At 42.1% G+C, this 15,627-nt stretch overlaps 1 protein-coding gene across 1 annotated transcript in view; it reads right to left on the bottom strand.

The window, feature by feature from the left end:
* Positions 1-15,627, bottom strand: part of LOC140212389 (ubiquitin-conjugating enzyme E2 E2) — a 182,512-nt gene that overhangs the window by 25,805 nt on the left and 141,080 nt on the right. The window contains exon 4 of the mRNA XM_072283137.1: positions 5,084-5,216. Within this exon, the coding sequence (XP_072139238.1) occupies positions 5,084-5,216 (133 nt within the window). The remainder of the gene's footprint in view (positions 1-5,083; positions 5,217-15,627) is intronic.

Here is a 15,627-nt window from a genome sequence, read left to right as displayed (position 1 = left end):
GGGGGCCTTTACTGGTTGGCTGCCAGTGACTAGTGGTGTTCCTCAAGAACCAATATTGGGAACCACTACTTTTCACATTGTTGTCAATGATTTGGATAATGGAATTGATGGTTTTGTGGCAAAGTTTGTGGATGATATGAAGATAAGTGGAGGGGTAGATAGTGCTGAGGAAACAATGTGATTGCAGCAGGACTAAAACAAATTGGAAGAATGGGCAAAAAGTAGCAGATGGAATACAGTGTGGGAAAATGCATGCTAATGCATTTTGGTAAAAGGAACAATAATGCCGACTATTATAAAAATGGGGAGAAGGTTCAAACATCAGAGGTGCAGAGGGACTTAGGAGTCCTTGTGCAAGACTCCCAGAAGATTAATTCACATGTTGATTCTGTGGCAAAGGCGGCAAATGCAATGTTGGCATTTATTTCAAGGTGAATAGAATATAAAAGCAAGGAGATAATGCTGATGTTTTATAAGACACTAGTCAGGCTGCACTTGGAGCATCGTCAACAGTTTTGGGCCCCATATCTCAGAAAGGATGTGTTGTCGGAGAGAGTCCAGAGGAGGTTCATGAGGATGATTCCGGGAATGAAGGGGTTAATATATGAGGAACATTTGGCAGCTTTGAGCCTGTACCCATTGGAATTTAGAAGAATAAGGGGGGATCTCATTGAAATCTACCAAATTGAAAAGACTAGATAGGGTGGATGAGGAGAGGGCTTTTCCTCTGGGGGCGGCATCCAGAACTGGAGGGCACAGCTTCAAAATTGAAGAGTGACCTCTTACAACAGTGGTAAGGAGGAATTTTTTTTAGTCAGTGAGTAGTGAATCTGTGGAATGCCCTGCCACAGACTGCAGTGGAGAACAAGTCTGTGGGAATACATTAAGGCAGAGGTTGATAGTTTCTTGATCGGTCAGGGCATCAAAGGATATGGTGAGAAGGCAGGTGTATGGAGTTGACTGGAATCCGGGGTCAGTCATGATGGAACGGTGGGGCAGACTCGATGGGCTGAATGGCCTAATTCTGCTGCTATGCCTGTCTATGGTCTTAATTTATTTTTCACTTTCCTGAAGATGGTGATTGAGATGTACATGAGAGTACATTATGTTTAAATTATCCTGTGCAAGCAATTGTTATTAAAATATAAGCCAAGTCATTGGACCATTTAACTGGAGAATTTTACAGCCAAGCTCAAATCTGTCCTTACTTTTGGGCTGGATTCCATATGACACAGACAATGCCTCTCATGAGATTTCTGCAGTTGCGATTAATTTGTGTGGTCCATAACACTCAATGTCTTGCCAGCCCTGCTGCTGCACATGTAAAATGACAGAGAGTAGTTCGGTTAGAAAGTCAAGGATCTAACTGCAGTGGAAAGTGAGGCCATACCCATGGAGCCTTTCAGTTGGGCCTTCAGTAACTTAAATGCCTTAAATACCTCAGAAACAGTTGAAGATTTTTAAACATTTATTAACTATTTCAGGATGTCAGGATACATGGTAAAGCCAACATTTAACACCCACCTAGAAATGTTCTTACCCTTCAACCATCAGGCTCCTGAACCAGCATGGATAATTTCATTCACCCCAACACTGAACTGATTCCACAACCTATGGACTCATTTTCAAGGAAATTACAACTCATATTCTCAGCATTATTTATTTTCAAGTTATTATTACTATTTAGTTATTAAATGCTATTATTATTGTATTTTTTATTTGCTGTTTGTTTTTTGCACAATGGTTGCTTGTCAGTCTTTGTGTAGTTTTTAATTGATTCTATTGCATTTCTTTGTTCCACTGTTAATGCCTGCAAGAAAATAAATCTCAGGGTAGTATATGGTGACATATATAGAAACCATAGAAACTACAGCACAGAAACAGGCCTTTTGGTCCTTCTTGGCCGTGCCGAACCATTTTCTGCCTAGTCCCACTGACCTGCACACGGACCATATCCCTCCATACACCTCCCATCCATGTATCTGTCCAATTTATTCTTAAATGTTAAAAAAGAACCCGCATTTACCACCTCGTCTGGCAGCTCATTCGATACTCCCACCACTCTCTGTGTGAAGAAGCTTTGATAATAAAGTAATTATGTACTTTGATAATAAATTTACTTTAACTTTGAAGAAGAATGAGAAATTGCACAGTACTAAGCAATTCAGCCCATTTATTTCATTGACTATTTTTTATAGGCATCCGTTAGTCTCGTGAGACCATGGATTTGCACCTTGGAAGGTTTCCAGGGCGCAGGCCTGGGCAAGGTTGTAAGGAAGACCGGCAGTTACCCATGCTGCAAATCTCCCCACTCCATGCCACCAATGCTGTACAAGGGAAGGGCACTAGGGCTGATACAGCTTGGCACCGGTGTTGTCGCAGAGCAATGGGTGGTTAAGTGCCTTGCTCAAGGACACAACACGCTGCCTCAGCTGAGGCTCAAACTAGTGACCTTCAGATCACTAGACCGATGCCTTAACCACTTGGCCACGCACCAACACTCACTGACTATAGCTCAGCATTTAACACCACCTTCCTACAGTCCTGATCAAAAAGCTACAGAACCTGGGCCTCTATACCTCCCTCTGCAATTGGATCCTTGACTTCCTAACCGGAAGACCACAATCTGTGGAGATTGGTAGTAACATCTCAAGGATGCATGCTTAGCCCACTGCTCTACTCCCTCTATACACATGAATGTGTGGCCAGGCACACGATCTATAAATTTGCTGATCATACAGCCACTGTCAGCAGAATCTCAGATAGAGATTAGAGGGCATACAGCAGCTAAATATATTAGCTCATAGACTGGTGTCGCAGCAGCAACCTTGCACTCAGTGTCAGTAAGACCACATTGTGGACTTCAGAAAGGGTAAGATGGGGGAACACAATCAATGCTGAGAGGGATCAGAAGTAGAGAGAGTGAGCAAATTCAAGTTCCTGGGTGTCAAGATTTCTGAGGATCTAACCTGGTCCCAACATATCGATGCAGCTATAAAAAAGGTAATGCAGCTGCTATATTTCATTAGGAATTTGAGGAGATTTGGTTTATCTTCGAAAACACTCGAAAACTTCTATAGATGTACAATGGAGAGCAATCTGACAGGCTGCATCACCGTCTGGTATTGGGGCTGGGGGTGGGGGGGCTACTACAAAGGACTGAAAGAAGCTACAGAAAGTTGTAAAATTAGTCCGCTCCATCATGGGCACTAGTCTCCGTAGTATCCAAGACATCTTCAAGGAGTGGTGCCTCAGAAGGGTGGCGTCCATCATTAAGGACCCCCACCACCCAGGACGTGCCCTCTTCTCATTGTTGCCGTCAAGTAGGAAGTACAGAAGCCTGAAGGCACACACTCAGTGATTCAGGAACAGCTTCTTCCCCTCTGCCATCTGATTTCTAAATGGACATTAAACCCATGAACGCTACCTCTCTACTTTTTTGTATTTCTTTTTGCACTACTTATTTAACTTAACTATTTAATACATATATACAATACATATTACAGTAATTCTGTTTTTTTCCTCTATATTAATCATGTATTACATTGTACTGTGCTGCTAAGGTAATAAACTTCACGACATATGCCAGTGATATTAAACCTGATTCTGATTTCTGTGCTAGCTCTTTACAAAGCTATTCAATTTGTCACACTATTGTTCCTTTCTTATCCCTGTAAATTTATTTTCAAGTATTTATTCCAATTCTCTTTGAAGATTATTATTCAATGTAATCCATCAGTATTCATGCAATGCATTTCGGTTATTACAATTGGTGAGTAAAGAATATTCTCTTCATTCACCCCTAACACTTTTATACTAAACGTTTTCTCCTTGATTTTGAACACCTCTATTAATTTTTCCTACAACTTTCTCTGCTTCTCCTTTCCTTCTATTTAAATGAAGATTCTCTCCATGGGTATACCTCTGCATTCTCTCCAATGCCTTGACGGTTGTTTTCTAAACAACAGATACCTTTAGTTTTTTTTTCTCTTAAGTTTCATTGACACCTCTATCCCTTAAGTTTGAACAACTTGTTCCCCGGTGGTTAGTCAGTATCCTACTCTCTTCTACTTGTTGAGTCCTGATGCAGGGTTTCAACCTGAAATGTCTACAATTCATCTGACCCAATCGCCAATATTTGCTGCTCCATCTGCTGAATTCCTCGAGCAGATTCTAAAATCTGTAGTCTCCTACTTCTTTATGTGTTCTCTGCTTGTTGTTAAACATCCAACTCTCATTTGCTTTCTGGGCTCAGGAGTACAGAAACCATTTCTCTTGGCCCCTCTCTTCCTACATTCTCAGCATAGTTACACTGCCAATCATTGTCATGACAAACTGCAGGACAATGGGAAGTGAATGGTCAGTAAAACGGACAAGTACACAAAAGGCAAGGGTTGAAAGTGAAGGGTGAAGGATGGAAATAAAGAATGCTTAGAAAAAGAACAAAGAAATAGAACAAAGGAAGAAAAATAACAATTGGAGGGATGAGGTACTGAAGAAAGGGCAGCATGGTAGTGTAGCAGTTAGTGTAATGCTTTACAGCACCAGCAGTAAGATCACAGTTCTATTGCTGCCACAGTCTGTAAGGAGTTTCTACATTCTCCCCATGACTGCATGGGTTTCCTCTAAGGGCTGTGGTTTCATCTCACATTCCAAAGACGTACAGGTTAGGGTTTGTAAGTTGTGGGTGTGCTATATTGGCACCGGAAGTATAGCAACACATGGGCAGCCCTCAGCATATCTTCGGATTGCGTTGATTGTTAAGGCAAATGACACATTTCACTGTATGTCTCAATGTACATGTGACAAGTAGATCTAATCTTTTAAGTGTAACTGAATGAAACAAGTTAAAGAATGAGTAAATAACTTTTGCCCAACTTTTCACTATTGGTATCTTTGATTGCATAGCAGCTAGTAGAAGGGCAAAATAAATATTGACAGGTTCCAACCAAAGGAATTATAACAGGTAGACCAATCAGACATGCTGGAGAGCTGCTCAAAGTTCATTCCATTACCTTTAAGTTTTATATTGTTAAATAAATACTCTTTCCTGTTGCTTTACATTGCTTACAGGAGTACGCACCTTAGGTGGCTTGAAGGGGTAGTCCGGTGAAAATGTGATATCTAAGAAGAAGACACCACCCTCGTACACTGAACCTGGAGGACCCAGGATAGTTGACCTCCATTCATAGACATTGTCTCCTTTGGGCCCAGCACTATAACAGAAGAAATATGCAATAAATATAAATGGAAATTTTTTAAAAATGTCAATATATTACTCCATATGAGGCATTTCTACACACAACACCCACAAAATGCTGGAGGAAGTCAATAAAGAGTCAACATTTCAGACTGAGACCCTTCACCAGGAGCTGTACCCAAGTTCCTCCAGCATTTTGTGTGTGTTACTATGGATTTCCAGCATCTGCTGAATCTCTTGTGTTCTAAACATATAACTTCAGTTTTGTATAAAGAGTGTAGAAGGGATACCTATTTATCCATCCTCACCTCTCTGCAAATTAAAGCTAACTTGCTTTCCTACTTTCCCTGTTCTTATGAAGGGTCTTCAACCAGAAATATTAACTGGTTTTTCTTGCTACAAATGCTCCTTGACTTGATGTTATCAACAGTTTTATTTTTATTTATATCACAGTATGATGTCTTTTATCTAATCAAAACATTGATGGAGTGAAAGATTAAATATTGTTGAGAGTTCTACAACGGATAGTTTCATGTTACATGTTAACAGCAGTAACTTGGTTTTTCAGAGTCCTTCAAATCCAGTAAAACATCTTGATTCAAGTCACAGAAGTGTTAAAAAAAATTGCAACATGGAGCCACAAGAGATTTGTTTATTTATTTTAAACACAAGAGATTCTGCAGATGCTGGAAATCCAAGGCTAATTACACAAAATGCTGGAGGGACTGAGCAGGTCAGGCAGCACCCATGGAAATTAGTAAACTGTCGATATTCTGGGCCAAGACCCTTCTTCAGGCTTACAGTGGCATGCAAGAGTTTGGGCACCCCTGGTCAAAATTTCTGCTACTGTGAATAGCTAAGCGAGTAAAAGATGAACTGATTTCCAAAAGGCATAAAGTTAAAGATGACACATTTCTTTAATATTTTAGGCAAGAAAATTTCTTTCCCCCATCTTTTACAGTTTCAAAATAACAAAAAAGGGAAAAGGGCCTGAAGCAAAAGTTTGGGCACCCTGCATGGCAGTACTTAGTAACACCCCCTTTGGCAAGTCTCACAGCTTGTAAACGCTTTTTGTAGCCAGCTAAGAATCTTTCAATTCTTGTTTGGGGAATTTTCACCTATTCTTCCTGCAACACAAGTTTGGGCTTGTGTTGCAGCCAGTGGCACGGGGTACATTTACTGGTAGGGGGAAGAATGAATTCAATTAAGTACCAGCAAATTCTGGAAGCAAACATCACACCGTCTGTAAAAAAAAGCCGAAGATGAAAAGAGGATGGCTTCTACAACAGGATAATGATCCTAAACACACCTCAAAATCCACGATGGGCAACCTCAAGCTGAAGGTTTTGCCATGGTCCTCACAGTCCCCTGACCCAAACATCATCAAAAATCTGTGGATAGACCTCAAAATAGCAGTGCATGCAAGACAGCCCACGAATCTCACAGAACTAGAAGCCTTTTGCAAGGAAGAATGTGCAAAAATTCCCCAAACAAGAATTGAAAGACTTAGCTGGCTACAAAAAGCATTTGCAAGCTGTGATACTTGGCAAAGGGGGTGTTACTAAGTACTGACCATGCAGGGTGCCCAAACTTTTGCTTCGGCCTTTTTCCTTTTTTGTTATTTTGAAACTGTAAAAGATGGAAATAAAAAAGTTTTCTTGTTTAAAATATTAAAGAAATGTGTCATCTTTAACTTCATGCCTTTGTGGAAATCAGTTCACCTTTTACTCGCTTAGCTATTCACAGTAGCAGAAGTTTTGATTGGGGTGCCCAAACTTTTGCATGCCACTGTTTCTCTTATTTACAGACTCCTTACAGAACAGAGTCAGAATTGAATTCTGAACTCCTGAGCACCTCAAACTGTAAAGGTGTCACGCTAACTGCCACGCTACCGTAGTTGCTAGGCTTTTGGAAATACGTTTTAAGGAATATGATGACCCCTCATTGCATTGAACTGATTCCAGAACCTATGGATTCACTTTTAAAGATTCTATAATTCATGCTCTCAGTATTATTTATTTACCAATTTATTATTATTATTATCATTATTGTATTTGCATGGTTTGACTTCTTTTACACATTGGCTGTTTGTCAGTCCTTGTGTGTACTTTAGCATTGATTCTATTGTATTTCTTTGTCCTATTCTGAATGCCTGTAAGAAAATGAATCTCAGGGTAGTATATGGTGACATGTCTGGACTTTGATAATAAATTTATTTTGAACTTTAAATCCGGAACTCTTCCTGCAACAACAGCATGGGAATATATTGATTAGGAGTATTGACTGAGTTCAGGTGACTCACTTCTTCTGAAACAATTAGGAATGGGTAAGAAATGCAGGGCCTTGCCATTAACTGTAGATTAATAAATAAATTCCTAAAGTCCCCTTCAAGTTCTTCTTGCCGAGTCAATTTGTTACCTTGTCACTTCTTGTTAGTCACCTTATGTTCAGCTACTCCTGCACCTAGTGTTACTTTATGTACAGAGAATCAGTCTAAATTTCCATAGATGCTGCCTGACCTGCTGAGTTCCTCCAGAGCTTTGTATGTGCTGCTCTGGATTTCCAGCATCAGCAGAATCTCTTGTGTTTATATTTATATTTGTTGTATTTTCTGTGCTTAATGTGTTATTTTATGCTGCATTGGATCCGGAGTAACAATCATTTCATTCTCCTTTACATTCGTACCGAAGAATGCAATAAAAAAATCAATAATCTTGAAACTTTTCTCTTCTCAGCTAAAAATTATGCCCTCTAGTATATGACATTTCCAAAGTTCAAAGTTAATTTTTATAATCAAAGTACATATATGTCACTAGACACAACCCTGAGATTCATTTTTCTTTGGGGATACTCAACAAATCTACAGAATAGTAACCATAACAGGATTAATGAAGGATCAACCAGAATGCTGGAAGACAATAAATTATAGAAGTTTGTTAAAGTTTTAGATATTATGCCAAATTTCAGCAGACTCCAAAGGAAGTAGAGGCACTGCTGTACTTTCTTTGCAATTGCATTCATAAACTGGGTCCAGGACATGTCCTCTAAAATAGTAACACCCAGGAAAAAGATCATCTCCCTACCTATACCTCTCAACATTGTATATCAGATCATCCCTTACCCTCTGGCGCTGTGGAGAAAACAATCACAGGTTATCCAACCTCTTTATAGCTACTATAATACTCTCTAATCCAGGCAACATACTGGTGAACCTATTCTGCATCCTCTCTAAAGCTTCCACATCCTTCCTGTAATGTGATGACCAGGACTGCACACAGTACTCAAAATGTGTCTCAAACAAAGGTTTTGTTTAACAGCTGCCACATGACTACCAGCTTTTATACTCAAAAACCAAACTTTCTGCACAAGATGGGTAGTTGTGACAGATGTACTGATCACGCTTACCTAGATCAGGGGCTGTCAACCTGGAGTCCATAGACCTCTTGCTTAATGGTACTGGTCCATGGCATGAAAATGGTTGGGAACCCTAATCTAGATGAAGAATTAATGTGCTCCAATCTACAAGGCTACAAAATGAGAGCATGAGGTTTGAGTCATTTGCTTCTTCTTAGCTGCCACAAACAAGGCGGACTAATTGGCTGCTTTCTGCATTGTAAATTTCTGATTCTGTACTTTATTGACAGGTAAAGGGTTAACATACGAGGAGCGTTGATAGCTCTGGGCCTGTACTCACTGAAGTTTATTAGAATGAGGAGGGATCCCATTGAAACCTATCAAATATTGAAAGGCCTAGATAGAGTGGTCATCAAATTGAATTGAATTGAATTGACTTTAATACTTACATCCTTCATATACATGAGGAATAAAAATGTTTACATTACACCTCAGACTAAATGTACAATGTGCAATTATTAGTCATTTATAATAAATAGTATGTACAACGGGACAGTCAATATAACATAGAAATACAGTTGTATCAGCATGAATTAATCAGCCTGATGGCCTGGTGGAAGAAGCTGTCCTGGAGTCTGTTGGTCCTGACTTTTATGCTGTGGTACTGTTTTCCAGATGGTAGTAGCTGGAACAATTTGTGGTTGGGGTGACTCGGGTCCCCAATGATCCTTCGGGCCCTTTTTTACACACCTGTCTTTGTAAATGTCCCGAATCGTGGGAAGTTCACATTTACAGATGCGTTGGGCTGTCTGCACCACTCTCTGCAGAGTCTTGCGATTAAGGAAGGTACAGTTCCCATACCAGACAGTGATGCAGCCAGTCAGGATGCTCTCAATTGTGCCCCTTTAGATAGGATTTGGGGGCCCATACCAAACTTCTTCAACCATCTGAGGTGAAAGAGGTGCTGTTGTGTCTTTTTCACCACACAGCTGCTACGTACAGACCACGTGAGATCCTTGGTGATATTTACGCTGAAGAACTTAAAGCTGTTCACCATCTCAACCCCAGATCCAATGATGTCAATAGGGGTTAGCCTGTCTCCATTCCTCCCGTAGTCCACAACCAGCTTCTTCGTTTTTGCGACATTGAGGGAGAGGTTGTTTTCTTAACACCACTGTGTCAGGGTGATGACTTCTCCGTAGGCTGCCTTATTATTTTTTGAGATGAGGCCAATCAGTGTAGTGTTGTCCGCAAATTTAATTAGCAAATTGGAGCTGTGTGTGGCAACACTGTCATGGGTATACAGAGACTAAAGGAGGGGGCTTAGAACACAGCCCTAAGGGGCACCTGTGTTGAGGGTCAGAGGGGCAAAGGTGAGGGAGCCCACTCTTACAACCTGCAGGCGATCTGACAGGAAGTCCAGGATCCAGTTACACAAGGCAGGGTGAAGGCAGAGGTCTCTGAGTTTATTGTTGAGCCTGGAGGGAATTATGGTATTGAATGCTGAACTATAGTCCAAGAACTGCATTCTCACATAAACATCCCTCTTCTCCAGATATGCAAGGACGGTGTGTAGAGCCGTGACTATTGCGTCATCTGTCAATCGGTTGTGTCGATAGGCAAATTGTTGGGGATTCAGTGTGGGTGGTAGCATGCTGCAGATGTAGTCCTTAACCAGCCTCTCAAAACATTTGCTCACTGTTGAGATGAGTGTGACAGGACGCTAGTCGTTCAGATATGTTACCTTGGTCTTTTTAGGTACAGGAACAATGATGGATGTTTTGAAGTAAGAGGGCACTCTGCACTGGGAGAGGGAGACCCGTTGTGCCTTGCACACTGAGTACCTGCCCTGGGATGGCATCTGGTCCCACAGCCTTGTGACTGTCCACTCATTGGAATCATCTGCGTACTGTACTTCAGCCTCAGAGATGACCAAAGTGCAGGTCTCTTCGGCGGCGCTCCTCAGGGGCTCAGTGTTGGCAACACTGAATCAAGCGTAAAAAAGATCTAGCTCATCTGGGAGAGAGGCAGTGATGTTGGGAACACCACAGTGTTTAGCTTTGAAGTCTGTGATGGTGTGCAGACCTTGCCATAAGCTGCGTGTGTTGTTGGTGGAGAGCTGTGTCTGGATCTTGTCCTTGTATTGTTACTTCACTGCCTTGATGACTTTGCGCAGATCACAGCCGCACTTCTTGAGTTCCTGGTGGTCACTGGCAACGCAAGTTCTGTGTCACATGGTAAGCACTGTTCGCACGGAATGCTGATCCAGGGTTTCTGGTTTGGATAGACCCCGACCGATTTCTGGGGACAACATCCTCGATGCACTTCTGAATGAAACTCGTGACCCCTTCCGTGAACTCGGAGACATCCTCATCATGGAACTCATTCCAGTTGACATCATCAAAGCCGTCCTGCAGCATGCAGACCCATTGGTCGAACCAACAGTGGATGGTTTTAACTATGGCTCCCTCTTGATTCAGCTTCTGCCTGTACCTCAGCAGCAGCAAGATGGAGGAGTGATCTGAGTTTCCAAATGGCAGATGGAGGAGCGCTTTGCAAGTGTTGCGGAAGGGAGAGTAGCAGTGGTTGAGTATGCTGTCGCCCTGTGTGCTCACCTGGATGTGTTGACAAAACTTTGGAGAGACTTTAGACAGTGACGCTCTATTAAAGTCACCAGCGACGATGAAGGCAGCCTCTGGATGTGCAGTCTCCAGGGTGCTGATGGTCTCGTGCGGTTCTGTGAGAGCCAGATCAGTATCAGCCTGTGGCAGAATATACACAGCTGTGATAATAACAGTCGTGAACTCCCTAGGCAGGCGGAAGGGTCTACACAGCAGCCCAAGGTACTCTAGATCTAGGTGAACAAAAGGACCAGAGGGCACAGACACAGAATAGAAGGACATCCCTTTAGATCAGAGATGAAAGGAATTTCTTTAGCCAGAAGGTGGTGTATCTGTCAAATTCATTGTCACAGATGACTGTGCAGGCTAAGTTATTGGGTGTATTTAAAGCAGAATTTGATAGGTTCTTGATTAGTCAGGGTGTCAAAGGATATGGAGAGAAGGTGGGAGAAGGGTTGCAAGGAATAATAAATCGGAGCAGACTTGATGGGCCGAATAGTCTGAATGCATCTCTATCTTATTATGATGCTGTTACAGAGGGCTCAAGAGGAGACAGTAGAGCAACTAGCAAAAGATCCAAGTTTGGATCTAGCACACAGATGGATTTTTAGATCGTTGGTCAGCAAAGAGAAGCTGAGAAGATATTTCCTATCTTTTCAATCAAGTGCCTGAGCCCTTTTGCACTTTCTGTTGTTGAGCACGAAGGAGATTAGGGAGAGGACTATAACCTTGACAGATGAGATGAAGGTTCAGTGGTGCTTCATGCAATTCAAATCTAATACATAGCTAAACCACAGTCTGCCATACAAGTTCAGGTCTACTTGTTAAGATACTGAATGGCAGGCAGGAAATCAGAATAAAAGCTTGTAAATTAATGCAACCAAATAGCTATTACAATAAAGTAGGTTCCAGTTAATTGAGCCATCGTCTGCAAATTTGGCCACAAAGCCGTCAGTTCCGTCACCCAAATCGTTAACAAATAATGTGAAAAGAAGCAATCACAATACCACCCACTGCAGAACACCACTAGTCATTGGCAGCCAAACAGAAAAGGCCCGCTTTGTCCATGCTCTTTACCTGCTGTTGTTCAAGCAACTTTCCTGTTATACCATGGGCTCTTACCTTGTTAAGCAGCCTCGCGTGCGGCACCTTGTCAAAGACCTTCTGAAAATCCAACTAAACAACATCCACTGACTCTCCTGTCTTTCCTGCCTGTCATTTTGCCTATAATTTCCTTTTTTTCTGCCTCCCTCCCTTCTTAAAAGAGTGGAGTGACATTTGCAATTTTTCAGAATCTAGTGCATCTGAGATGATCATTTCTAATGCATCCAGAATTCTTCAAAATTCTGAAGTTTATTTCATCTGGTTCAGGTGACTTATCTACCTTAAGACTTTTCAGCTTCCCAAGCAGCAGCTTCTTAGTAACAGCAACTGTACTCACTTCTACCCTCGACAGTCTCGAATTGCTGGCATACTGCTAGTGTCTTCCACAGTGAAGACTGATGCAAAATACTTATCAATGTTTGTTTACCATTTGTTTGTCCCCCATTACTACACCCTGAGCATCATTTTCCAATGGTCTAATATCCACTCTCACCTCTCTTTTATTCCAAAAAACCATTAAGACATAGGAACAGAATTAGGCCATCTGTCATTCAGTCGTGGCAGATCTTCTTTTTCTCCCCCTCCTCAGCCCCACTCACTGGCTGCCTCCTCGTAACCTTTGGTGCTGTGTCCAATCAAGCTCTCCCTTAAATACACCCAACGACCTGACCTCCACTGCTGCCTGTGGTAATGAGTTAGACAAGTTCACCACCCTCTGGCTAAAGAAATTTCTTCACATCTCTGTTTAAAATAGATGCCCCTCTATCATGAGGCTGTATCCTCTTGTCCTGGACTTACCCCACCATGGGAAACATCCTTTCCACATCTACTCCGTCTAGGCTTTTCAATATTGGAAAGGTTTCAATGAGATCCCCCCCCCCCCATCTTTCTAAATTCCAGCGAGTACAGACCCAGAGCTATCAAATGTTCCTTGTATGACAACCCTTTCATTCCCGGAATCATCCTGTGAACTTCCTAAGAACCATCTTCTATGACAGCATAACTTTTCCTACATGAGGGGCCCAAAACTGTCTATAGTACTCAAGGTGAGGCCTCACCAGTGCCTTATAAAGCCTCAGCATCACATCCCTGCTCTTGCATTCTGGACCTCTTGAAATAAATGCTAACATTGTATTTGCCTTCCTCACCACTGACCCTACCTGCCAGTTAACCTTTCGGGTGTTCTACACAAGGACTCCCAAGTCTCTTTGCATCTCAGATTTTTGGATTTTCTCCCCATTTAGAAAATAGTCTGCACATTTATTTCTACTACCGAAGTACATGATCATGCATTTTCCAACACTGTATTTCATTTGCTACTTTCTTGTCCATTCTCCTAATCTGTCTAAGTCCTACAGCCTACCTGTTTCCTCAACACTATCTGCCCCTCCACCAATCTTCGTATCATCTGCAAACTTGGCAACAAAGCCACTTACTCGATCATCTAAATCATTGATATACACATAAAAAGAAGTGGTCCCAATACCGACCCCTTTATACATCTTACTAACCTTTCCTTATACATCTGAAAAAACTTTTGGTATCCTCTTTTATATTATTAGCTAGCTTACCCTTTGGCTTTTATAGTTGCCTCCTATTGGTTTTTAAAAGTTTCCCAATCCACTAATTTTTGCTATATTATATGCCCTTTTGTTTGCTTTCATTGCTGTCTCTGACTTCCTTTGTTAGCCTTGGTTGCCTCATTACAAACAAGAGAAAATCTGCAGGTGCTGGAAATCCAAGCAACACACACAAAATGCTGGGGGAACTCAGCAGGCCTGAGAAGGGTCCTGTTGAAGGGTCTCGACCCGAAACGTCAACTGTTTGTCAATTCTTAATCTCTCCCTCTCCCAGTGTAGAGTGCCCTCCTCCTTCAAATTATACACCATTGTCCCTGTACCAAAAAAGACCAAGGTAACATGCCTGAACGACTGGTGTCCTGTCACACTCACCTCAATAATAAGCAAATGCTTTGAGAGGCTGGTCAAGGATTACATCTGCAGCTTGCTACCACCCAAATTGGATCCCCTACAATTTGCCTACTGACACAACCGATCAACAGACGACGCATTAGCCACTGCTCTACATACCGTCCTTACACATCTGGAGAAGAAGGATGCTTATGTGAGAATGTTGTTCTTGGACTACAGTTCAGCATTCAACACCATAATTCCATCCAGGCTTGACAAGAAGTTCAGAGACCTCGGCCTTGACCCTGCCTTGTGCAGCTGGATCCTGGACTTCCTGTCAGATCATCAGCAGGTTGTAAGACTGGGCTCCTTCACCTCCAACCCTCTGACTCTCAATACAGGAGCCCCTCAGGGCTATGTACTGAGTCCCCTCCTTTAACCGCTGTATACCCATGACTGTGTCGCCACCCACAGCTCTAATCTATGCTAATTAAATTTGCCGATGACAGTACATTGATTGGCCTCATCTCAAACAATAACTAGATGGCCTACAGGGAAGAACTCATTTCTCTGACACAGTGGTGTCAAGAAAACAACCTCTTCCTCAATGTTGCAAAAACAAAGGAGCTGGTTGTGGATTACAGGAGGAATGGAGACGGGCTAACTCCTATTGACATCAATGGATCTGGGGCTGAGAGGGTAAACAGCTTTAAATTCCTCGGCATCCACATCACCAAGGACCTCATATGGTCTCCATACACCAGCTGTGTGGTGAAAAAGGCACAACAGCGCCTCTTTCACCTCAGACGGTTGAGGAAGTTTGGTATGGGCCCCCAAATCCTAAGGACTTTCTACAGGGGCACAATTGAGAGCATCCTGACTGGCTGCATCACTCTCTGGCGTGGGAACTGTACCTCCCTTATCACAGGACTCTGCAGAGGGTGGTACAGACAGCTCAGCACATCTGTAGTTGTGAACTTCCCATGATTCAGGACATTGACAAGGACAGGTGTGTAAAAAGGGCCCGTAGGATCATTGGAGACCTGAGTCACCCCAACCACCATCTATTCGAACTGCTACCATCTGGGAAGCAGTATCGCAGCATAAAAGCCAGGACCAACAGGGTCCAGGACTGCTTCTTTCACCAGGCCATCAGACTGATGAACTCACGCTGATTTGAGTATACTCTATATTACATTGACTGTTCTATTTATTATAAATTACTATGATTGCACATTGCACATTTAGATGGAGACATAACGTAAAGATTTTTACTCCTCATGCATGTGAAGGATGTAAGAAATAAAGTCAATTCAATACTCTTTTCTAGAGATGCTGCCTGGCCTGCTGAGTTCCTCCAGCATTTTGTGTGTGATGGTTGCCTCATCCTCTCTTTAAAATAATTCTTCATCTGTGAGATGTTATCTATTAACATGGC

The sequence above is a fragment of the Mobula birostris genome, chromosome 19, assembly GCF_030028105.1.
Source record: "Mobula birostris isolate sMobBir1 chromosome 19, sMobBir1.hap1, whole genome shotgun sequence".
NCBI classification, from domain to species: domain Eukaryota; kingdom Metazoa; phylum Chordata; class Chondrichthyes; order Myliobatiformes; family Myliobatidae; genus Mobula; species Mobula birostris.
The sequence above is the reverse complement of the archived record's forward strand: the minus strand, read 5'-3'. Positions and strand labels throughout refer to the sequence as shown.